Here is a 23491-nt window from a genome sequence, read left to right as displayed (position 1 = left end):
TTTTATTCCTTAAACGAAAACAGTGGAAATATTTTTCCATGGGTGTAACCAACGAGCACAGTGTGCTAAACCAGTCCTGGCCTGGTTTTCTTTCCCAGAAGAGGGGCTAAATAAGTAGCACAACTGATGATATACAAAGGTAATGCTCGCTCTCCCGAATCAAAGGGTGTTTATTCTTTTACAATCTGCATCGCGGTAATTGTATTCAAAACCGAATAAAGGGATGAAACCAAGTTGTTCAAATTAATTTGTAAGCCAAGAAGAAGGGATGAGAAACGACTAATTCTGGCAAGTAGAAATGCTATCATTCTTTGTAAATGTTTTGTCAGCTAATACTTTTATAAATTCGTGAAACATTTATTCAAGTTACAGGTTATTCCGTAGCTTTGTTTCGACTTCGTGGGTTGAATTTGCAAGACATCTCCACTGCCGCCACCACCAGAGTGTTTATGCTTGTCTTCAAGACAGTTGGAACTCCGAGGTTATGAGAAGCAACATGCTCCCACCAAAGCTATATGACGTGATGAAATTCGAAATGTTGATTTCGTTGAGCCTAATGCTTTGTACAATCAAACAAATGGAGACATGTCGGAAAAATGATTATGTATAAGGTAAACCATGTACATAAAGTATACTTTTAGAGTAAGTGATTTAAGGACAGAACTGTCGCACAAAGGTCACCAAACGCTGCAATTTTCCTTTTCATGCTTTTGTACATTTTTACCTAATAAAGAATCATGAAACTGTCCGCATAATTGCATTGCCGAAAGATTTCTTGATCACCGGGATAAAGTTCCGAACTCTACTGACTCATAACCATTCCCGTGTTTTCGCACTTCTTTTCAAGCTGTTTCAGAAAAAGTCTACAAAACTTTATTTCTCGAGGAAGACGGCTTAAAGTGTAAGCGATACAATTGATAACACGACTTTCGAACAAACTTTCCACTGAAGGGGCTTCCAAAGCCAAGCCTGAAGTGTGTGCAGTTTTACCTATCCCAGTAGAACAAGCCCCTCAACCTCCTCTTTGCTTCTGATCTCTTCGCGAAAAATATCGGTATTGAGCCATTACCGAATTTGGGTTTTGTGGTTCTAATGCTATGCAGGGTTTCTTTACGATTCAGTTGATTACATAATCTTTTTTTTTTCTCCTCATGGATTCTTTTCTTTTGGTCGACAAACTTTTGAACAACATATTTGTGAGTTAGAAGTGAGGGAATTCAAAACGTTTGGAGAAATGGCATTAGTACTTCGGACTATTTTTATTTGGCAGCATAGCCCCATCACAGGGATTTGAAGAGGTATCACCTTTTAGTAGGGAATCACACTATGCATTACGAGAAATAAAATAGAAGCTGCCAAGAAAAAAAGTCAATAGATTTTGCGATAAGTCTGGTTATCGTCTCACCATCTGTTGTGTCCTTCTACCTGTAACTGGACTGGTAGTAACTACCCTTCGGTCCTTCCCTCTAGGTGTTGCCCAAGAGTGCAATGGCATCCACTTGTTTGGCTTTTTTCGGAGGTCAGACGTAAACCTATACTAATTGTTCCAGCACAAATTACACAGGATTTTGTAACTCAAAATATTGTAGCTCATTCCTTTAGAACCCAGCTTGGATAATTTGTTTTGCTAGCTTTGTTCAACTAAGAGGGACCGATGCACCCTAAAGAAAGCAATACATCACGATCCTTGCTTTGTGTACAATCCGGCTCTCCCCACACTAACAATAACTGATGAAAGTCGTTATGCTACAGATACGAATAAGCAATGACCCGAAAAAGATTCCGAGACTCGCCCTTCTCGGTGATTTTATATCGAACGTTTGAGATCTACAAAGTGCCACAAACTAATAAAGGATAGGTGTATTATTTTTCTTCGCCAAGTAGTACCCTGATTAGTAGGACTGCTTTCTGTGCTAGTTTATCATTACTTTCACTATACTGCTGTTCTGCTCCCAGTGTTAAAATACCATCTTCGCATTTCCAATTACAAAGCAGTAGCAAGTTTAAATTTACAAACGATCATATCTCTCTCTCGTAAATTGAGATGACAAAGACAAAGTAACAAAAATTTTACTATTTGTTTTCGTTCAGAACCCTCCGAAGAATTATTTGGGGAACAATCCCAAGGATTTCCAACCCACCTTCTCAAAGGAATGAGCTGATGTGGTTAGAAGTTTTGTCCCTACAATGTTCAAAGCAAAAACAAACACAGGCCTCATGTTGGTCGTATTAAATTTACGGAATCCCGTACTTTATTAGCTTTGTCCCTCATAATTAGTGACGTCAAAAAAACACAACCTGACAACATATATAAGTGTCACCACAGAATGCCTGAGTAGCTCCCAGCCCACACATGAGCATTATAAAAGTAAACTGCTCGGAATGCTGTTCCTCGGAAGTAGTTCGTTCTCTCTCTGAGAAGACTTCCGGTCCGTGGTATCATGAATGCTGAACTCTTTGAAATCAAAACACTTTTACTTACCCATTCTGGGGATGAAGTGTTATGGTATCTGACCCCAGAGGTGTATAAGAGGGCGGTAAAGGATATTGTCTAAGATTACCAAGGTACTCTAAATGCTTACTTCAACACCATCACGTGATCTCTTACTCTTTGTCACGTGAAAATGGATAAAGCAAATCAGTTGCCGAAGTTTGAAAAAAATAAAGAAAAGAGCTTGTGTCCACCACCTTCCCCACAACTTCATCATGTTTTCAAGGATTTCCAAGAGGTGCATCTCAATTTCAATGAATAGTGAGGTTAAATTGCCATTTGTTCCTTTAGTCAGTGAGACTGGGTTCCCTGGAGCAATTGGAAATACCGCTTTGTTGAGATTGCCTAGAATATCAGACTCGGTTGGAAGAAACATTTACGCCAAAGCAGAGTTTATGAACCCAGGTGGGTCGATCAAAGATAGAGCCGCACTTTATGTAATTAAGGATGCCGAGGAAAAAGGTTTGATAAAACCAGGTGGAACTGTTGTTGAAGGTACTGCAGGAAATACCGGAATTGGTTTAGCCCATGTTTGTCGTGCAAGGGGTTACAATTGTGTCATATACATGCCAAACACCCAGTCCAAAAACAAGATTGAAACTTTGAGATTACTAGGTGCTGAAGTATACCCTGTACCTGCTGTTGCATTCACCGATTCACAAAACTACAACCACCAAGCCAAAAGACACGCCGAAAGTTTGGACAATGCTGTTTGGACTAACCAATTCGACAATGTTGCCAATAGACAGGCACATATTGAAACCACAGGACCAGAAATCTGGGCCCAGTTGGATGGAAAAGTAGATGCATTCACTTGTTCTACTGGAACTGGAGGAACTTTTGCCGGTACATCAAGATACTTGAAAACAATTAGTAATGGCAAGACAAAATGTGTTCTTGCAGATCCTCCAGGATCAGTGCTCTACTCTTATATCAAGTCCAATGGAAAGGAAATGGAGAGAGGAGGCTCCTCTTTCACTGAAGGTATCGGTCAAGGAAGAGTTACCGATAATTTGAAACCAGATATCGAAATCGTCGACGACGCCGTCAAGATCCCCGATGAGGACTCGATTGCCATGCTTTATAGGCTATTGGATGAGGAAGGGTTGTATTTGGGAGGTACTGGAGCATTGAATGTTGTTGCTGCAGTGGAAGTGGCCAAAACTTTACCAGAAGGAAGTAACGTTGTGACTATTTTGGCCGACTCTGCCCACAAATACAGTGATAGAATCTTTTCCAAGACCTGGTTGAAGGAGAAAGGGTTATATGGTGCTATTCCAGACCATTTGAAAAAGTATGCCGTTTTGGATTAGTATGTAGATAATAATAGATAGAGAGACTCTAATGAGGGTAGCTCCTGATAGGTCGTGTAAATGCCAATTAAATTTTTCAATTTTTCTTCTGTTGATCTTTTTTTTTTTCTTTCAAAATTTTTTTACAACCAAATACTACAAATACATTTGCTTTACAGACAGAAACTAGTCACACAACATTCATTTCATCCACAACACCACACTCTCCCAACTTAATCCAAAGACTGTGCTTCTAATATTGTCTGTTTTTATTTACATTACTGCTCCCCCTTCCACCCACGTCACTTCCCCTTTTCCCTCCCTTTTGTGACCTACACAGTAAAATTTTGCATTCCTAGTTTTTTATTTTTTTTTTTTGATCTCGTCATTCTGCATCACTAGGCCAACAAAAACGCATCCCAGTTTGAATTAATACATGGAAGGTCAAATCATTAATGCTATCCAAATAGCCTTGAGCGGGTCATCCGATCAAAAGCTACAACTACAAGCGTACGAATTTCTTAATGAAGTCAAAGCGACTAAAGATGGCTACAATACAGCATTGGATTTGATCTCCAAGTCAACAACATCTGAAATCAACGCCGACCTCAAATTCTTTCTTTATCAAGTGATTGAAGAAAATGTCGAAAACTTGACCCGCGACGAGTGCCATCAACTTTGTCAAGTAGTACTACGCATGTTGTCAGAGTTTGTTGCACACGACATCAAAGACCCGGCTTATTTGAGAAACAAGTTTGCTCAAATACACGCCAAGGTGTTCACGATGGTGTACATAGATATTTACCCCAACTACATTAATGACTTGCTTGAATTGATTCTGTCGGGTAACCAATTGGCCGTGGATTATTATGCAAGAATTCTAAACAATATTCATTCAGAAGTCGGAGACAAGTACATTGCCCGTTCCCAAGCATGGGTCGATAGAAACGTAATGATCAAGGATGCATTGAGGGACAAAAACATGAATGACTTGGTGGCCAGCTGGTTCAAGGTTTTGACGGGAAGTGGAAATTCGGAAGAAATTCTCGACAACACTTTAAACATCATTGGACTGTACGTGGACTGGATGGACATTGCATTGTTTGTTACCCCGCAGTGTATCAACACCATCGTTGGGTATCTCACTCGTAAGCAAGAGAGAAATACTACATGTAATACTTTAATTCAGATACTATCCAAAAAGATGCCACCAGAAGACAAAGTCGAATTAATATCCATTCTCAACTTGACGAATATCATCTCATCAATAGATTTGTCAGGCGACGTTGAATTTGAAGAGCATGTAGCGAAGTTGTCCAACCAAATTGGAGAGGAGTTGTTGTACGTCTTGGGCAATGAGCCTACCTTGATCAATCAAATCAACGAGCATTTATACACGTTATGGCCAATCATTCTCACATTTTTAAGTCATGAATACGATGACGTTTCGCAAAATGTTTTCCCATTTATACAAATGTTCCTTAGCGCATGCAAAAAGAATGCGTCATTATTTTCAATTGAGCTATTATCGACACTTTTGAACAAAATTATTTTAAAAATGAAGTACGATGATGATGACGATGGGGATGATGAAGACGAAGATAGCGAAAGACAATTTACCGAATTTCGAGCCAGGCTAAAACTATTTCAGGACCAGATTGCCGGACTCGCGCCTGATTTGTATATAGAAGCTATTCCTGTTGTTATTAACGAGTCCCTTTTTGAAGGCGGCAAGTCATGGAATAAATTGGAATTGGGATTGTTTGAATTGAGCAACTTTTCTGAAAGTTTAAAGATGAATTTGATCAACGTTCCCAAAAACAAGTTGAATGAGAGCAAACCGTTTATGATTTTCCAGGAGTTTTTGATCAAATTGATTGACTCGTCATTTATACTAGAGGTCAACAATCCACATATCCAATCTAGCTTCTTTGAATTGGTGGTCAAACACTACAGTTTCTTGAATTCCCACGAGAATAGACGTGATTTAGTTCTTCGAATTTTGGAGATCTTCACATCTCCTTTGGGATTATTCAATGATAACGAAAAAGTCAGGTTAAGAAGCTGGTATTTATTTTTCAGATTCATGAAACTCACCAAACCCAAATTGAACAACGAACAATTAATCGAACAAATTGTGTTGAAGTTGAGACCATTACTTGTCATCAAAGCAGAACTTCCAACGAGAGATGAAGACGACGATGTTGTCGAGAACGGAAATTTTAATAATCAGCAATATCTTTTCGAAACTATAGGCTTAATTATATCGCTCGTTCCTCACGAGTACACATCTTTAAAAGTAAAGCTCATTGACTCCGTGTTTCAACCAATTTTTAGTGACTTAGAAAAATGCATCTCAATCCAAGACAAAGAGCCAATCATTGTCCTACAGGCACATCATCTGTTGATGGCTCTCGGAACAATTGTCCGTGGGTATGACTATGAATCTAACCTTAAATACCCTCCTGAAGTTGTGGAAAAAGTAAACAATGCTGCACAAGTGGTGTTGATAACCTTGGAGAACTTTTCCAAATTTGAAACCATAAGAGATGCGTCGAGATTTGCCTTCGCAAGATTTGTTCCTTTATTGAGCAGTGCTGTTATCAGTGGCCATTTAACTAAATTGATCACCATCATCTGGTCATCACCAAACCTAAAAATTAACGAAATTAGTGATTTCATGAGCTTTTTAGGTCAAATTGGACATACTTACAAATCAGACGACAATATTTATCAGTTACTCAATAACTTTTTCACCCCATTGTTTTCAAAAGTTTTCCAAACCTTAGACCAACAAATTACAGAGGATGAGAATTTACGACCCGACATAATCAGAGACAAGAATTTTTTGAAAAAGTCGTTGCTCAATTTTTTGAATTCGATTATTATAAACCACTTGTCGAGTCTATTAGTTACAGAGACCAATAAAAATGAGTTTCCTACTATTGTTTCCAAGTTGTTTGAATATTCGTATGATTTATCCGATACAGGAGCTTCAAAGTTGGCCATTGTGCAACTAATCAATCTTGTCAATGTTTTCGGTGATGGGGGCAAAATCACCGATGACAAGGACTTGTACGGCCAGTCTCTTCCGGCTATTGAAGGTATTGATGAGTTTTTGATGGAAAAAGTTGTCCAACTATCGTTTGAGTTACCATTCCAAAGACAAGAATTTGTACTAGGAGACGCTCAATATAGGTTGATTGCTCAGGATATTGCTATGTTGCTCAAAACATATCAGCAAAAGAAAGGAGAAAGCTTTATCAAATTCTTGGGAACTTATTTAACCAACATGGGATTAAGTCAGGATTTGCTTAATGATTTCTGCTCCAATTTGATTAACTTGGACATAAAAGATTTCAAAAAGTACTTTGTTAGTTTCGTGAATCAAATGAAGGGAAGTAAATAGAAATGGAAGTATATGTGAAGATTCCCAATGGTGTTATTTTGTAGGACAAAGCAATTGGTCTTTGGATGTTGCAAAGTTGACTCGGTAGCGAAGCATCTCTTCCTCTCTCTCATCTCTCGGCATTCTCTTTTTTTTTTTTTTTTTTCACAGAACGAAAAACATATCAACCTTTGTACAAAGCAATACCCACCATTACGATGCCCAAGAACAAGGATGGCGACATAGTAGAAGTACCTCCAAAGGATGAGGAGGAACTAATGTTGGAGAAATTGGTGTTTGGAGACCTTGCCGGCTTGGAAAGCAATTTGAGAAAAGTCGATAACTTGTATGATTTCGATGATGAGGAGGAAGTAGTCGGAGAATTGGATGAAAGTGGAGACGATAGTGACGAATTTGATAACGTGCAAGATGAGGACTTGTTTTTTATTGATGAGGGAGTACATGAAAATGATAGTGATCAAATGGAAGTAGATGCGAGCTCGGGGGAAAGCGATGAGGAAGATTCAGAAGAAGAGATGAGTGAAGAGGAAGACGCCTGGCGGGATAGTGATGATGAGAAATTGAATGTATCTCTTACTTCATCTGATCGTCTCAAGAAATTGAAAAAGACACCAGAGGATGACCTTATAAGCGGAAAAGCCTATATGCTTAGGCTACGGTCACAATTTGAAAAGATATATCCTAGACCGTTGTGGGCCGACCAGGTCGATCAAGAACGAGATGAAAATAGCTCAGATGAAGATATTGTACTCGACGAAGACGAGGGGCAGGACAATGACCAACAAAATGGAAAACAAACTGCTGCGTTGTCGAAACTTTTATCTTCGACCCACCAATTTGTCATTACCAAGCAGTTGAAATTAATATCGCCTACAAGAATTTCAATAACGAGACTAAAAGATGCAAACTATCAAAAGCTATCCAAAGGTGCAGTCCAGGCTATATCTTTCCACCCAACACACCCTATATTACTCACAGGGGGATTTGACAAAACCATAAGACTTTATCAAATTGACGGTAAGACTAACAACTTCATAACATCCTACTATTTGAGAAACTGTCCTATAATGAGCTCGCATTTCTTCCCTCAAGCAGACAGGAATATAATATATGCCGCCGGAAGAAGAAAGTACATGAACAAGATCAATTTGAACACGGGCGAGATTGAGAAAATCAGTCGTATGTACGGCCACGAGCAGGTACAAAAGTCATTTGAGAGCTTCAAAATCAGTCCCCAGGGCTCATTTATCGGATTGATTGGGAATTCGGGGTGGTTCAATTTGGTAAATGGTACAACAGGGCAATGGATCAAGGGGTTCAAAATTGAGGGAACTGTAGTTGATTTTGATTTTGGGTTTGATGAATCGTTTGTCGTGGTTGTCAATTCGGCCGGTGATGTTTGGGAGTTTGAGTTGAAGGGCAAGTTATCTTCGAAATCTGAAACCAGAATCTTGCGTAAATGGTCCGACGATGGTGGTATTGGAATTACTAAAATCAAACTAGGAGGAAGAAATAGCAGTAGATGGTTGGCTATTGGTTCCAACACCGGTGTCGTTAACCTTTATGACCGGGAAAATTTTGACACAAATGCCCAGCCAAAGCCATTCAAGACAGTGGAAAACTTGGTTACATCCATTTCATCTCTTACTTTCAGCCCTGATGGGCAACTTTTAGCAATAGCATCGAGGGGAAAGAGAGACGCATTCAAGTTGATTCACTTGCCATCGGGTTCAGTGTATAGCAATTGGCCAACAAGTGGTACACCTTTGGGAAAAGTCACCAGTGTTGTATTCTCGCCAAATAATGAGATACTAGCTGTGGGTAACGAGGCAGGAAAGGTGACTCTTTGGAGGTTGAATCATTATTAAATACTGTTTATAGAAGAATGAACACTCTGCTACCATTTTGATTAAATCACGCCAATAAAGAAAAAAAAATAATAACGAACAAAAACTTCCCACAAACCACTCTACAAGTCAACCACATCGACAATGCACGGGACACTTAGGATTATGGGTAAAATAGTTGGGGCACCGTATGTTTAGAATCTACTTTAGCCACTCATCCAGTTTACTAACAATATTCTTTTTACAGTAAAGGCCACGATCGTTATAGAGATCCCGTCACTCATCAAATAACGCCGGCTCTATATAGAGTCAGACAACCATTCTTTTGGAGAAATACAATCGGTTTATTTGTTGTGGGCGCTATTCCTTTAGCTGTATATCTTTATACTTTTGAAAAGATGACAGAAGATGATTTTGGTGATATCCCAATCCCTCCAATTAGCGATGAGGAGTTGAAGAAATTGCAGACTGAGTACGAAGGAAAGACATAATGGTATGGGTCTAGAGAAGTTTGCTCGTGTATATAATAGATGTGTGGGTTTAATGCATATGTATATAATTAAAGATGCTATTTAATTTTCAAAAAATTTAGATACTCCTCTTACGGGATACGGAGCCGATCCATTTGTATCATAGGCGTCTAATATCTTATCGACCTCGCCCGAATTTTGCGATTTGGGAGAACCATGTTCAATCTCAAGTTCCGGTACGCTAGGCTGCTCGTAGAGAAACTGGTTGTCATCTTCTTCGACAAACGGATCTTGGGGCGTATACTTACTTGTCTTGTGAGACTCCTCAGTGAAAGATCTCGGAACCGGCTTACGGTTTGGAGCATTTATACTTTGGTAGTCAACAAATGGTTTTGACGAGTTCCAAGGTTCAGTGGTCGTGTTATCTTGCTCTGTAGCAATGTGGTTTCCCGATTCATAGATTAGATCCGTTGAAAGCAAGTCAATTTGAGAATCCACTTGAGCTTGATTATTCCGGTCGTATAAAGTCTCAGCGGTGTATGATCTCGTTGGGAAGCTTGGCATTCTGCCTTGTGACTCATCTTGCAAATCGTCGCCCTCCATTGGTTTATTGTAGGACCGCAGTCTTTGTTTGCAGTAATGTAAATCATTGGCGGTATCAACATGTGGCAATGGTTCAGCTCTTTTGAGGCATTCATACTGCGCTTTTGGTTGCGTGTAGGTCAAAGAGCTTGTACTGCCGGCAACTTGAGGATTCCCAAAGACTCTATTCCTGTTTTTTTCCTGGAGGCTGCCTAGCCTCTTGCTGAAAGGCACATTGCCTCCACCCAAAGTAGAAAACACTTGCTCAGATTGTTGCAATTGGTCAAAGGAAGGTTGTTGGTAAAGCTCCAGTTTCAGGTCATTATATGGTTTTGCCCCATTCGAGCTAAAATTTTGCATGGCGATGCTCTCCTCCGATTCTGATCTTCCATAGTAAACCCTAGTGTATCCTTTGTAGTCGGATGGATATTCGTCTATTTGTGGAAGTTGTGAAATGGCAGCCTCTGAAAGCAATCCCTCCTCTCGTAATTCCTTCTTTGGCCTGTGATGTTTGTTAACAGCGTCAGCGACTGACTTGTTTACCAAGTAACTGCAATAGCTCTTGAAACCGTTGTACCCTTCGTTGCTTAGTGATACCTTTAAGGGAACGTACAGAAGCATTCCGAATAAAAACTTGAAAAAGAAAATGGCGTAGATGAAAACCGACAAACACATAAAGCTCAAAATTATGGATAGACGTAAGTTTGTTTTTGCGATGCTTCTGATGTTGCTTAGTATATCGTTGTTCAAGTCCCCGCCTGTGGCGTAGTATCTTAGGGTGAGAATGTTAATAACTTGTCTAGGCGTGTCAGCGATGAGGATTTGCGGGGCATTCTGTATTTCATAGTAGGTATTGAAGCAACATTGATCAAAAAATTTGCCTTCGTCGATACTGTTCATCAAGCAAAAGCAGGAGTATGACTTTATGGAGTAGATCTTTTTGCATATCGAATTCAAATACACCATTGCTATGTTTTTGGTGCGGTATATATGTATCGCCCAGATCCAACAATAGATTAATAAAACAAATTGAAAGATAATGCAACCGGTAAATATCCACTTAGCTATCGAGTATGCATAAGGTTTGTAGTTATCTGTTGCCCATTTATGAAATACAAGAATATTAAGACATGAGTATATATCAACTGCCAATAATATGAATGCTAGGAAGACGAGTATCCACATGTAAAAGTACCAAAACATGGTGGAGCAGTTGTGGTTGTGGAAGTCATCAACACGAACAACATCAAATGTCGATGTGTTCAAATGATACTTTTTGATGGCCCTCTCCGCATCCAAATGATCCTTGAGCGACTTATCTTGCATTGGGAGAAGCTGTGATGTTAATTGCAACTGGGCTTGTGGTACATTGATAAGAATACGAGTGTCAAAATTACGGTGTTAAAAGATAGACGAGTGTGGGCCGTGTTAAAGTTAAGGTGGTGTGCAATCGTGAAAATCTTCTTACTCGTGTGCGGCTGAAAATTTTAAAGTTAGCGCGTTTTGAAAGGGGCGGAGTAGTGTGTGTGTGTGTGTGTGTGTGTGTATGTGTGTGGCACAAGTTCTTTGAATGGCCAGTTAATCAGTAATAAACTGCTGTGAAAGTGTAAGTGACTCTAAGTTATGTTGGAAGTTTGAAAATGTTAAATTGAAAGGGATTAAAGGGATCTTGGACACTTGAAACATTCTGAAACTGGGCAAAAATATTTCAAACAAACAAGCAAACAAAAACCGTTTTATTGTGTGTAAACAAAAACTTAATTGGTAGCGTTTGGATCGATTCTTGATTCTATTTTTAGTCATGTAAACATACTCTTCCACCGACTGAAGTAAACATCTGAGATTCTGGTTGAAAAGGATTCAAGTGTAGATCTGGAAATGTGGATCTTGTAAAGATTACGATGTGAAGGACAGTTTACATAGTAAGTTTATTGATGTTTTCTTTCCTTCTTCATTTCATTTTTTCGCCAAAACTGTTGCAAAATTTATCTCATAGTGAATAATTAACTATAAGAAAGTTCACAGTTACTATGCAACTATTTAATAAGTACTTAAACACATGAAATACTGCCAGTATGTTTCCATTAGAAAAACATGCTACAAAGAGATATGTCCTTAAAATTGAAAGTACATATGGTAGCACTCATCGCTTTTTTTAATTGTTTCACCCCGTCAAAAAGAGTAAGTTCAAAGAGAAAGAGAAAAGAAAAAAAAAAAAATACATACGCACACAACACAACAAACATTGATGAGAAAAGATTGTTGTCAGATATTTTAGTATATTCTTTTGTCCAAGATCCCATTGTCGATATACCACTTCTCAACTGTCTTACCTCCACTCCCCCCGATTAATTAGAGCGCTTTAATCACCAATGTCAGTAAATACCTCAACGACGGAGTTGATTATTCGCCAGTTGAACCAAGCAAAGGAATTGGGCATCACACACCCAGAAACCTTTGCCAAGGTTTATAAACAAATTTTGCCAATCATAAATAACAATCAATCATATGCCATAAAGCATTGGGGAATTGAACTCATCTACGAGACTTTCATTAAAAATGTCTATCAGATACGAAATACTGACAAAGTAGATCTCGCTATCGATTCTCTTGATACTTTGACTATTCTAATGAACATACCTATAACTATCCAACAACAGCAGCAGCAAGAACAAGACGGCCAAGCAAAGCAAGGTCATGACGTCGAGACTTTTGGACAGTTGATTGATATATCCTTGATTGTTTACAAGTTGGTATTCAAGTACATCAGCGAGAATGACGGATGCAATCTACTTTGGAGTAAATTGACTGAATTAAAGAACTCGTTGGTGAACAAGTTTCAATCTAATTACCCATTGAGTTCGTCAGACAATAGCGAACACGACTTGATGAGAAACATTGTAACCAAGCTTGAACTACTCAAGTTTTTGATGACGGTGATTGATTATCAGTCTAGAACTCTGGTTGTTGGTGAACCTATTGGAAAGGTGGGCTTTTCTTTGAACGATGTGCCACCGGACCATTCGTTGATTATATACAAGAATATGGAATACGAGTCTAGCACACTATTTACCACCTTGGTATTGAGAGTTTTCTACTTGGATATTATAATCCCCCCATTAGTGACGGCTACATTAAATCATTGTATAATCATTTTGAAGAAGAAACCACAATTGGCATCACACTTACTCAAAGCGATTGAGCAGTTTGACAGCAACAACAAGAAGCAATCAAATTACCAGTCAGTCGATCAGTTTAAATTGGCTAGAAAATATGTTGACAGAAATATTAGAATCTTTCTTGGTTATGCTAAAAGAAACTCATTGATTCCTACGAACTTTAAAGCATCACTTGAAAACCAACTCAATACTTTAGCCGAGAGAGGTATCGAATTAAGGAGGAAGCATATCTTTTCCATCGAAGATAGGAACATTAAAAAGAGACCATTTGAAGGTTTCTATAATCCATCAAAAAAGATAAAGACTTTGGATTATAAAAACTTGTATACTCTCAATGATCCGTCTAACAAATTGAATGACTTTGACTTTAGTACTGTTCCGGCACAAACCTGTGCCAGAGTGGTGGTGAATGCATTACAAAAGGCCTCTGTTTCAAGATTGACGAAAGCTTTTGAAATTATTGGCGAGAGGTACAAGAATGCCTTAGTTCAACCTATTCAAGTGAAGAAGGAAAATAGTCCATCAGCTATGCTGTATACCAATGGTGCAGCAGTTGTTACAGTAAAGAAGGAAGAGGGAGAGGAGATTGAGAATGACGAGGATGACCTTGATGACGAGGAAAGAGAGGACCCATCCTTCTCCCTAGCGCCACCAAAAGAGCTATCCTTTAACGAAAAGAAAAATCACATCTCTATAATTGTTGATAACTTCTTCAAGCTTGCGAAAGCTAATAATACAACTAATGGTGTCCACAAGCCAGAGGTTAGGTCCGAGCAATCCGACTCTATCAGTAAAGATTTAACCGATGTTGCCATCAAATCGTTCAACAAAGACACGTGGGTACTTCTTTTAACCAGACTAGCTACACGGGGTATGAGAACGGCAGCTGAAGAGGACGGTGTTGTTGATAAAGTACCTGATGATCAGAATAAAGAGGACATGGGTAATATAATCAGGGATGCTATTTTCAAATATTTTATCGAAAACATACACGAAAGGGTAGATATTGTGATTGAGTGGTTAAACGAAGAGTGGTTTAGTGAACAAACGTTCCAGCAGAACAGAATGAAACTGAAGGAGGGCAAAGACACTAAAGTTTTGGCTTCACTGGCTTCGACACCGGTGTATTCCAAGTGGGCAAATAAGGTGCTCGACTCGATGATTAACTACTTGGAGCCAAATGACAAGCGGATATTCCTCAGATTGCTTAGTGATTTGCCGATGTTGAATGAAGAGATGTTGCTGAAAATCAAGTCACTTTGTTTTGATCCTGCTCGTTCTAGTATTGGATTTTTGGCGTTGCAATTTTTGAGCATGTATCGTCCACCAGTGAAGAGCATTTGTATTAAGATCTTGAAAGAATTGAGTGAAAGCGATCAAGATGATGTCAGAGAAGAAGCCAAGAAGAAATTAAGTAGATTGTAATAAAAGTTGGTTTAATTGTGTATCTTTCTCTGAATTGTATTCTCTCCGCTACCGAATCGCTCGTAATCGACAAAATTGGATAAAATAAATTTAATCTCCAAAAAAGCAACATCAAAAGTCATAGTGAGCAGCAGCAGCAGCAGCAGCAGCAGTATGAGTGGCAGTATATTCAACACAGGAGAGGAAGAAGACCCATGGTCGTCATCAGCCGGATGGAATGATGATAAACCAGTTGTCAAGAGTCCAATCCCTTCACTATCACCGGCACCATACCAATCAACATATCTCACATCTTCTGAATTGCTCAATAAGACGGGAGATCGAAAATCACAATCGATTTCAATGTCAAATGTTCCTACTAGTTACGAAACACTTCGTTCAGAGCTAGTCAACAAGATTTCAACCATTAATGATTTCGAATTTTACGTCTTTGACAAACTAATTGAATTGCAATTTCTCACCAGTTACCAAAAATCAAAATTGTTAGATATAGTATACGACAACAACCTTTTACCAGTAACTTTGGCTCAGAATTTCTATCAAATACTTGGACTAATTGCATTGGAAATTGATGTTCCTGGGTCGGGCGATTTTGTTACTCTACAATTTAAATTAAACAATTTACCTGAGTTGCCCCAAGCATTTCTTGGTTTAATCAAGAGGGAAGAAGATAATGTTATAGATGATCCTTTGATGGCCAACACATCCAGAGCTAACGACGCTGACAATGGTGACGATAACGATGACTGGAACCAGCGGGGAAAAATCGATCCCGTGCTAACTGATCATTCCGACTCTCAACAAATCCTTGGCGAAAGCGCCAATGACGGGGATGAGACTAATCCGCAAGATGCCACGTATATTGAAAAGTATATCGAGGATATAAGGGATGAGTTCAAGCCGTTAATTCTTGACGAAACTCCCGTCAAGATCAAAGAAGTCCCCGAAAAAGAGGGCCTTTTGTTTAAACATATCAATTACATAATCACCCACAATTTAGCATTGGGGCAAGGTGGACTGTCAGGACTGAAGAAGGTTATCAGAAGGTACTCTGATTTTGCATGGTACGTTTCTTTTTTTTTTTTTTTACCCTAAAAGCCTATTGCTATTACACATAGTTTACTAACGATAAATTAGGTTGTTGGAGTACTTGTTACAGAAATACCCATTCAGAGTGATCCCTGGTTTACCGCCAAAGAAATTCACTGGTATGTATAAAACAAACATTAACATGAGTGTGTCACTTGGAAACTTTGAATACTAATTGACTGCAGTAGGAGCTTCTCCCGATTCCCAGTTTTTACAACGGCGCCGCCGCGGATTGCATAGGTTTTTAAATCAATTAGTCAAACACCCCGTGTTTAAGGAGGAACCAATTGTACAATCTTTTCTTTCAGTTCCATCCGACTTGGCCACTTGGAAGAAACAGGCCAAAATTGACTATTCGATTGAGTTCAAGGGTCAAAAGATTCAAACTGATTTTATAAACACCATTTGGCCCGCTATAAGCGAAGAATTCTTAAAGAATTGGGCATCAGCCGAGCAAAACATCCGTGCCTTGATTGAAAAATGGACGAAATTGGTGATCATTGTTGAAAGACATGAAAGAAGACAACAACAAATGAGTTATGATAATCAGAAATTTGTTGAGATTTTAAATCAGTTTAAGAAATTGGACACCACGGTGTACCCACAAGATCAATCATCATCATCATCATCATCATCATCATTATTGCAAAATAATGATATCGAAAGTATAAATTCAGGATTGACTTCGATCGGTGATTATTACAACAAGTCTTCTCAAGTGATTGTCGACGATAGCTACACCATCAATACCAAGACGTTGGAGAAATTGAAAAACTATATGGATTATTTGTATTCATTATTGGAACTATTTGAAAGGAGCAAACGATTATCAGGTAATCAAATAGATATGTTAAACAAACGTATAAAGGAGAATGAAGTTAATTTTAAAAAAATGACGGCTGAAAACACTAATGGCAAAGAAGCCGAGATCAATAAATTGAGACAACTGATAATCAATGATAAGCAGGAGATTTTCCAGCAATTGAATCGCGATTGGTTGATCAAGCAATGCTGCTTCAAGGAGTACGTTATGTTTCAAGAGACTCAATATTTGATTAGCGAAATATGGCTAGAATGGTGTAAAGATAGACACAAGTTGCATGAAAAATTGACAAGCTTGTCGGAAAACTTGAGTACAGAACTCATCAATGACATGCCAATAAGCAGGTGATGCAAAAGTTTTACTTTTTTTTCCATTTTTCAATCAATTCATGAGTCTCCAATGGCTCCAAATTCTCGTCAAAATATTGTCGATCCAAAACTTTGGATATTAGTAGGTCATTTATAGCACTTTTAAATTCAATAGTTTCTTCTTCTTTCCCTTCCTTGCCTTCTTCTTTTCCAAGTCTTGATCTCAACTTGGCTAGTATTCCCCCTACTTCAACTCCCAATCTCGCACCTTTGGGGAACGCATCATCGAAACCTTGTTGTAATTGATCTTCTCTATGAGCAGTTATTCCATCAACGTAACCCTGTTTACGATGCTGTCGTACCACGTCGTTGTACGCTAGCTCTTTGCGTCTATTATCACCCTCTGCGTCGTCGTTATCGTTATCATTATCATCATTATCATCGGCATCACTGGTAGCCCAAATATCATCGGTCTCTTCTTCTTCTTCTTCATGAGATGGTGTGTGTACAGCAGTTGCTTGATTTGACTTGCAAGGACAGGAGTTATTCTCGCTAGTCAGACACGTAGTCATGGTCACTATTTCCAAATGCAACAACAATCGTTAACGAAGAAGCTATCTCCAATTGAAACTAAAGAGACATCGAGTCGTGTAGTTTGTTCAAAGCGAATACTTTTTTCTGTTGTTTTGTCTCTCTGTGTCTTCTGCTATTAGAGAGAGAATTTTATACGAAACTTTTTTGTTGACAATAATACTTTTTTCATCAGCAGACTATCCCCATTCATAGAAACCCATACTTCAACCAACCATTCAAATTTTGATATATGCATATATAGACCAATAACTTCCAAGATTCATAGAAAGTTCATTTGAAACAGTGATAATTTTTTGAACGCGTTGTTACACTCATTTTCGCATCAACAATTTTTTTTCCCTTAAGCACCAGCCATCCATCCATATTATAATTATCACATTCCAAAGAAGCAAACAACAAACCATCGTTTTTAACAACAAGTGCCGGCCACTTTTCCAAACCTAACAATTAATTCAGATTACTTTTTGCCACATTCACATACAACACCATATAGATAAAAGATTACCATGTCGCAAGAAGATATAATAACACAGGTGACGCCCGACTCGGCTCCAAATGCAAATGCAAATTTAGCTGCCACCAACTCCAACACCAAAACCTCCAATGAAGATGTAGATTTCAACTCACTCATTAATTTGAATCTCAGAGGAACTAAATTCACCATCACTAGAGACGAATTGATGAGCTTGCCTGAAAGTATATTACTTTGTCTTTTCCCCAATGGTGTTTTTCTCGATGTCAATGGTCAAATAATTAGCAATTTAACCGAGGAAGATGTGGTGTATGTTAACTTTGACCCAGGATGTTTTCAATATATCATTGACATGTTCCGTAAAGCCCAACGGGATTTGGCAAGTATGCTGCCACAACAGCAGAATTTGCAATTGAGTCCCCAAGTTAGTGGTTCAAGAAGTCAACAAGAGAATATCCTCCAAACAAAACCAGCGATTATCGTGTTGCGAGAGGATTTGGATTTCTATGTGATTCCACCCATTGCAGGGTTGAATAGAGAAGATATGAGACAACTAAAGAAGGGCGTTAGTGTTGAGCTACTCAAGAACAAATTGATCTTTTCAGGACTTGGCTACAAATTTGACGAAAACGACCCGGTATTGATTGGCGAAGATGGATCGGTAATGCAAGATGCAAATGAAAAACAGGACAACAGTAAAGGTTTAGGTGCTGCTGAACAACACCTTTTTGATATGTTGTGCAGCTCGGGCTTTGATACACAGGATAAATGGGGATCAAGGAGTTTGGAACCGGGTAAATGTGTCATTTCATCTTTATCATTAGTAAGATTAAAGACTGAAAAGGACCAAACACCATCGGAAACTCCACCAGACTCCCCTTCATTAACACCAGTAGCATCGCATGCCAGTGCCAATGAAAGATCACGCTCACGTCCTCGATCAAGAATAGCTCAATTGGCGAGCAGTGCATCTAGAGCTGCATCACGATCGCTTTCACTGAAGAGAAACAAAGTTGATCCCAATCAAACAAAGTTGTTGCTATTCTGGAGGAAACCGGCTAGAAAGTGTTGGTGGTCACATGGCTGGATTACAATAAATATTGATGTCGCTGATATTAAAGAATTGGAGGATAGTGATGCAAAATTGAGCGTTAAAGTACATGTAAGAAGAGTGTGGACGTTGGAATTGTCAATCATTACGTGATGTGTTGACTGTGTGTGCTTTAATTGTGTGTGCTTTGCTTGAGATTCCTAAAGTTATACCTTAATAGAGAGAAGGGGTAGATCCATAGCTTACCAAGTGGGGTTGGGGTTTGAAAACTTCGCCAGATAGAGTGTGTTGAAGAAAATGGTGCAAATAGATTCCCTTCTCGTATGTAATTACCATTAAATATAGAACCATAATTGCTAATAAATTTTACAATCGACCAGTTACAGTGTAGGGAAATGATGGTAGTGGCTAGTTAGCGAGGTGTGTGTGAGACTGCCTCTTGTTTCTTTTTATTTTAATAGAACCGGCCATGTAATTGCCAAATGAATGAAAACTTAACAAAACATTACTATAAATAGATTATATAAGGAGTGTCTGTATCAAGTGTCATCCATCCAAAAGTCAAACGAATTGTAAAACTAGAAACATCAAATGAGTATTCTATTTTGCTCTTAGTGTGGGATTAATTCAACTATCAACCCCATTAAAGTTTTCTATAGTTGACTATATATATATACTACATAAACTATATATTTGGAATTGAAGGATTAGAGTTATTATAAAGTCTGTAGGATATTCTCTTCTTTTTCTTCTTCTTGGAATGATGAATTTATTTTTAGATAAGAAGAACAAGAAAAAGAAGAAGAATAAGAAGAACAAGAAGAATAAGAATAAGAAAAAAAAAAGTTATTTCAAAATCCACAGTAACTTTACTAGTAACTTTATCTAAACTGAAATTATACCCTTAGTATAGTTGTTGATACCCATTAATACTACTGATTGAGTACCACAGATTTTTACTCAAACCTAGCCAAACAAAGGTTACTACCATTGCTTTCCAATTGTTATTTCAACAGTAACAAGAAGTGTTTCTCTTCCACCCCACACCATTTAATTTATTCAACCACAAATTAAAAACAGGAGTTAGTCTACACTAGAGCCAAAATTAGCTTTATCTACCAGATTAGCTAATAGATCAGTTGACACTTTACTACGAGATACACAGCGCTGTTTAGAAAACAGCACGATTAAACTTTTACCTATCCTATGGTCATCTTCACATACACGATCTATATATCATTGAACCCATGAGTCGCAATATCACAGAGTTAGAAATAGATCAACCATCGAGGGTCATCGATTTACACTCATCTTTTCACGATGCAGGACATACGTCTACTTTATCTTCATCGTCCTCGTCGTCAATTAATATCGTTGATTCTCAGCATGGCCATGATGTAAAGTCAGTTCTTGACACAAACAGTATTACCAATGAAAGCAGACCTCCTGCAACGAGTACATCATCATTGTCCATACCAAGCTTATCAATTAGTGCTTCAGGTTCTCAAGCACACCCGCAGGTCACACCATTGAAATCTTCTGCTTCTTCCACACAATTTATTTCCTACCCACACAAAGCTTGCAAGAGGTCATCTTCATCATCAAACGATTTATTATATGAAAGGGATAGATTTAGGGCTAGACTCAGGAGCTTCAATTTTTCCCTCCCCAACAACGAGACAGATGTTACAGATACTGGAAGCTTGAGCTCTTGCAGCCATTGCGCATGTCACAACGAACCAGCCTCGCTTGAAGGTGATGTTCATCCTTGTGATGTATGTGATGGGATTGGATTTAAAACAACAAAATTGTCGATGACCCATCCCGAAGAGCAACAAAAATTAATAAGCTATTTCATTTTTGACCATTTATCTTTACACCAGCTCAAAGAAATGTTTCAAACGTATTTCAACTCCATCCTTCCACCCACAAACGTGATGTTCCCATGGCTACATGGGCTACATGAGGACAACTTTGCACAAAGGTCATTTTTCTCACAACAGCAGCAGCAGCAACAACAAAAGTTGGGAGTTACCAATACCAATTTCTTTACCGATTTTAAAACAGCAAAACCTAAAAATTCAGGCTTTTTAATGTGTGTCACTGATGGGTCTGTACCAGTTGAGATCCACAACACGGTTAAGTTGGTCGAGATTTTACAAAAAATCGATATATCCAAATCGGAAATCAGAGATATAGTTGCATTGATTTGGAGAAGTATTGATCATGAAAAGTTTAGCAACCACTTCAGCAACAAAGAGGAAGAGGAGATGATAGATGTACTCACTGCCGACTGTATTAAACTCAATGTTGTGCCATTCTTTTTAAACTTGGACCCCGATAGAGGCATCTCGTTGAGAAATTTCCAAATTCAGGTTGCTAAATTGTCAACGTGCTCGGATTTTGTTGTTTACGGAGCAGACCCTGAGACAATACAGTCAATTGCGAGGGTATTATGGTTGGCGCAGAAGGACGAGGAGCAATCATCGGGGATAAGTGCCCAAGAGAGAAAGGTTTTCATTTTAGATGAACCATTTAGTGATGCGTACGAACAAGTGGGTGAGATAGAGTTGAATGCACCACTACGAAGCTTTTTCCACTCTTCGAAGTTGTCGACTTTGGGTCTCCATTACAAATTAAAGGATCCTTTGCTTCTATGGGATAACAACTTCCAGTTGAGCGAAAAGATAGAAACAACATTAATGTCGACGGCAACTAAAATATGCCAGAATGTATTTGTGGGGAACTTTTGGGATCATCAAATCATGCTTCATTACTTGCAAGAAGATATCTCTGTAAATGCAACAGATCCTGTCAACTCAGTTGATGGATATAGTATGCCAAAAAATTCTTTAATCTCACATATGGGCAAACTGTCGCAAGATTATATAAACTTGCTACCACAACCAAAATTCAACTACAAACTATTCATTCAATGCCACTCAGACGCTTCATTCCCCGATGCGACACAATTGGCAGAATTGTTGTTTCAATACACCATATCGTCTCATGATAGCGAAGAGATCCAAGAAAGCCATCACTTGCTGTTCCCACCTCTGGGGTCAATAGGTATTGGTGACTGCAAACGAGAAAATCTTCGACTGATTGTTAACACTTGCAAATTGATCTACTTGTACTCCTCATCCATGTCTTCAAAGGGGTTAGGGTCATTGATTTATTGTTCGGATGGATATACTGAGTCATCATTGTTGGTGTTTTGCTACATGATGTATGCGCTAAACATCCCATTGGATGAGGCAATGCTCAAGTTGCATCGTGACTTTGGACGCCCTTTTTATATTTTCAATAGTGATGTGGTGATACTTCGCAAGTTGGAGCCATTGTTGAGAAAATATAGTCCCTTGCTGAAACAAGGTGAAACAAACTGGGGTGAAATGGAGGAGATATCATCAGCAGAGATCAATGAAATTTTGTTGGGAGCGCCAAAGAAGAACACAAATTCCAAATTCGGGTATATATTCAATGATGACGAAGATTCGTCTTTAAGTGACGAGAGTTCGTCGTCAGAGTCAAGTGATGAAGAGGATGAGGAAATTGAGGCACGCAAGTTTGCCATTGACTGGGTGAAAGAAGTTGAAGGGTCAATACCATCAAAAGTCCTACCTTATTTGTATCTCGGTTCGTTGAAGCATGCTCTGTGTTTACCGTTGTTGAACAAGTTGGGAATTAAAAAGGTGATTTCTGTAGGTGAGAACTTACCTTGGTTAAATGGGTACAAGTTCCGCAAATACAATGACATTGTTGTTGATGAAGACGATGAAAATATCGAGATAATTAACATCCACCCAAAGAGACACCACCAGCACCACCACCGCCATCTTCATTGGGATACGACCATTGATACCATAATGAAGGTAAATAACTTGGAGGATGATGGAATTGACGAGTTATCAAAACAATTGCCCAAAATTCTCGATTTCATCAATGAAGAATACGTCAAGACTGGTGGGAATACCAAGATATTAGTGCATTGTCGAGTAGGTGTCAGCCGAGGTGCAACTGTAGTTATCGCTGAGATTATGAAACGGTTCCAGGTCAGCTTACCCATGGCTTATCTATATGTGAGAGTGCGGAGACTCAATATTATCATCCAGCCGAATTTACGATTCATGTACGAGTTGTTCAAGTGGGAGCAAGGTCTTAAGCAAAGGAAAATACAGCAAGGTAATGATGACGGAGATAGTGAGAGCAAAGAATCAGCAATAGGACGATACCATGATGGAACTCACTATTTACGAGAAATCGATTGGTTTATTATGTGTCGAGAAATCATGAAATTGAATTTACCATATTTAAGTAATTAAAAAGGACAACTCAAATTTCGAGAACTTTACTTTACTTCAGATGAGTGGCTCCATTAACGTGATACCCATTCCATATGTTTTATGTTTTATTATTTAGTTATTTTAGACAATATAGAAATTACTGTTGTTATCCT

The 23491-nt window shown here is 38.6% G+C and overlaps 10 protein-coding genes across 10 annotated transcripts; 8 read left to right on the top strand and 2 right to left on the bottom strand. All coding sequences in view use genetic code 12, as the record gives it.

The window, feature by feature from the left end:
• Positions 1–2706: 2706 nt before the first annotated feature.
• CANMA_000216 (uncharacterized protein) lies at positions 2707–3804 on the top strand (the record flags this gene model as incomplete). The annotated part of the gene is made up of 1 exon (XM_051814194.1): positions 2707–3804. The coding sequence occupies one exon, from the start codon at positions 2707–2709 to the stop codon at positions 3802–3804; it is 1098 nt and encodes a 365-aa protein (XP_051674223.1).
• Positions 3805–4219: 415 nt separating this feature from the next.
• CANMA_000215 (Ran GTPase-binding protein) lies at positions 4220–7192 on the top strand (the record flags this gene model as incomplete). The annotated part of the gene is made up of 1 exon (XM_051814183.1): positions 4220–7192. One exon carries the CDS (start codon positions 4220–4222, stop codon positions 7190–7192), a length of 2973 nt encoding a protein of 990 aa, XP_051674222.1.
• Positions 7193–7389: 197 nt separating this feature from the next.
• UTP18 (Utp18p) lies at positions 7390–9060 on the top strand (the record flags this gene model as incomplete). Its single annotated transcript, XM_051814172.1, has 1 exon — positions 7390–9060. The coding sequence occupies one exon, from the start codon at positions 7390–7392 to the stop codon at positions 9058–9060; it is 1671 nt and encodes a 556-aa protein (XP_051674221.1).
• Positions 9061–9183: 123 nt separating this feature from the next.
• CANMA_000213 (uncharacterized protein) lies at positions 9184–9530 on the top strand (the record flags this gene model as incomplete). The annotated part of the gene is made up of 2 exons (XM_051814161.1): positions 9184–9227; positions 9287–9530. 2 exons carry the CDS (start codon positions 9184–9186, stop codon positions 9528–9530), a joined length of 288 nt encoding a protein of 95 aa, XP_051674220.1.
• An 81-nt stretch (positions 9531–9611) lies between these two features.
• Positions 9612–11417, bottom strand: KCH1 (Kch1p; the record flags this gene model as incomplete). The annotated part of the gene is made up of 2 exons (XM_051814150.1): positions 9612–10890; positions 11293–11417. The coding sequence occupies 2 exons, from the start codon at positions 11415–11417 to the stop codon at positions 9612–9614; spliced, it is 1404 nt and encodes a 467-aa protein (XP_051674219.1).
• A 1046-nt stretch (positions 11418–12463) lies between these two features.
• Positions 12464–14695, top strand: CANMA_000211 (RNA-processing protein; the record flags this gene model as incomplete). Its single annotated transcript, XM_051814139.1, has 1 exon — positions 12464–14695. One exon carries the CDS (start codon positions 12464–12466, stop codon positions 14693–14695), a length of 2232 nt encoding a protein of 743 aa, XP_051674218.1.
• A 153-nt stretch (positions 14696–14848) lies between these two features.
• On the top strand, positions 14849–16955 carry CANMA_000210 (uncharacterized protein; the record flags this gene model as incomplete). The annotated part of the gene is made up of 3 exons (XM_051814129.1): positions 14849–15759; positions 15833–15907; positions 16025–16955. The coding sequence occupies 3 exons, from the start codon at positions 14849–14851 to the stop codon at positions 16953–16955; spliced, it is 1917 nt and encodes a 638-aa protein (XP_051674217.1).
• Positions 16956–16965: 10 nt separating this feature from the next.
• Positions 16966–17487, bottom strand: YAE1 (Yae1p; the record flags this gene model as incomplete). The annotated part of the gene is made up of 1 exon (XM_051814117.1): positions 16966–17487. The coding sequence occupies one exon, from the start codon at positions 17485–17487 to the stop codon at positions 16966–16968; it is 522 nt and encodes a 173-aa protein (XP_051674216.1).
• A 528-nt stretch (positions 17488–18015) lies between these two features.
• Positions 18016–19185, top strand: CANMA_000208 (uncharacterized protein; the record flags this gene model as incomplete). Its single annotated transcript, XM_051814106.1, has 1 exon — positions 18016–19185. The coding sequence occupies one exon, from the start codon at positions 18016–18018 to the stop codon at positions 19183–19185; it is 1170 nt and encodes a 389-aa protein (XP_051674215.1).
• Positions 19186–20279: 1094 nt separating this feature from the next.
• Positions 20280–23357, top strand: CANMA_000207 (tyrosine/serine/threonine protein phosphatase; the record flags this gene model as incomplete). Its single annotated transcript, XM_051814096.1, has 1 exon — positions 20280–23357. One exon carries the CDS (start codon positions 20280–20282, stop codon positions 23355–23357), a length of 3078 nt encoding a protein of 1025 aa, XP_051674214.1.
• Positions 23358–23491: the final 134 nt, after the last annotated feature.

The sequence above is a fragment of the Candida margitis genome (assembly GCF_024628925.1).
Source record: "Candida margitis strain CBS 14175 chromosome Unknown scaffold11, whole genome shotgun sequence".
Taxonomy (NCBI): Eukaryota; Fungi; Ascomycota; class Pichiomycetes; order Serinales; family Debaryomycetaceae; genus Lodderomyces; species Lodderomyces margitis.
Note: the sequence above shows the minus strand (reverse complement) of the source record. Positions and strands in the feature narration are given on the sequence as shown.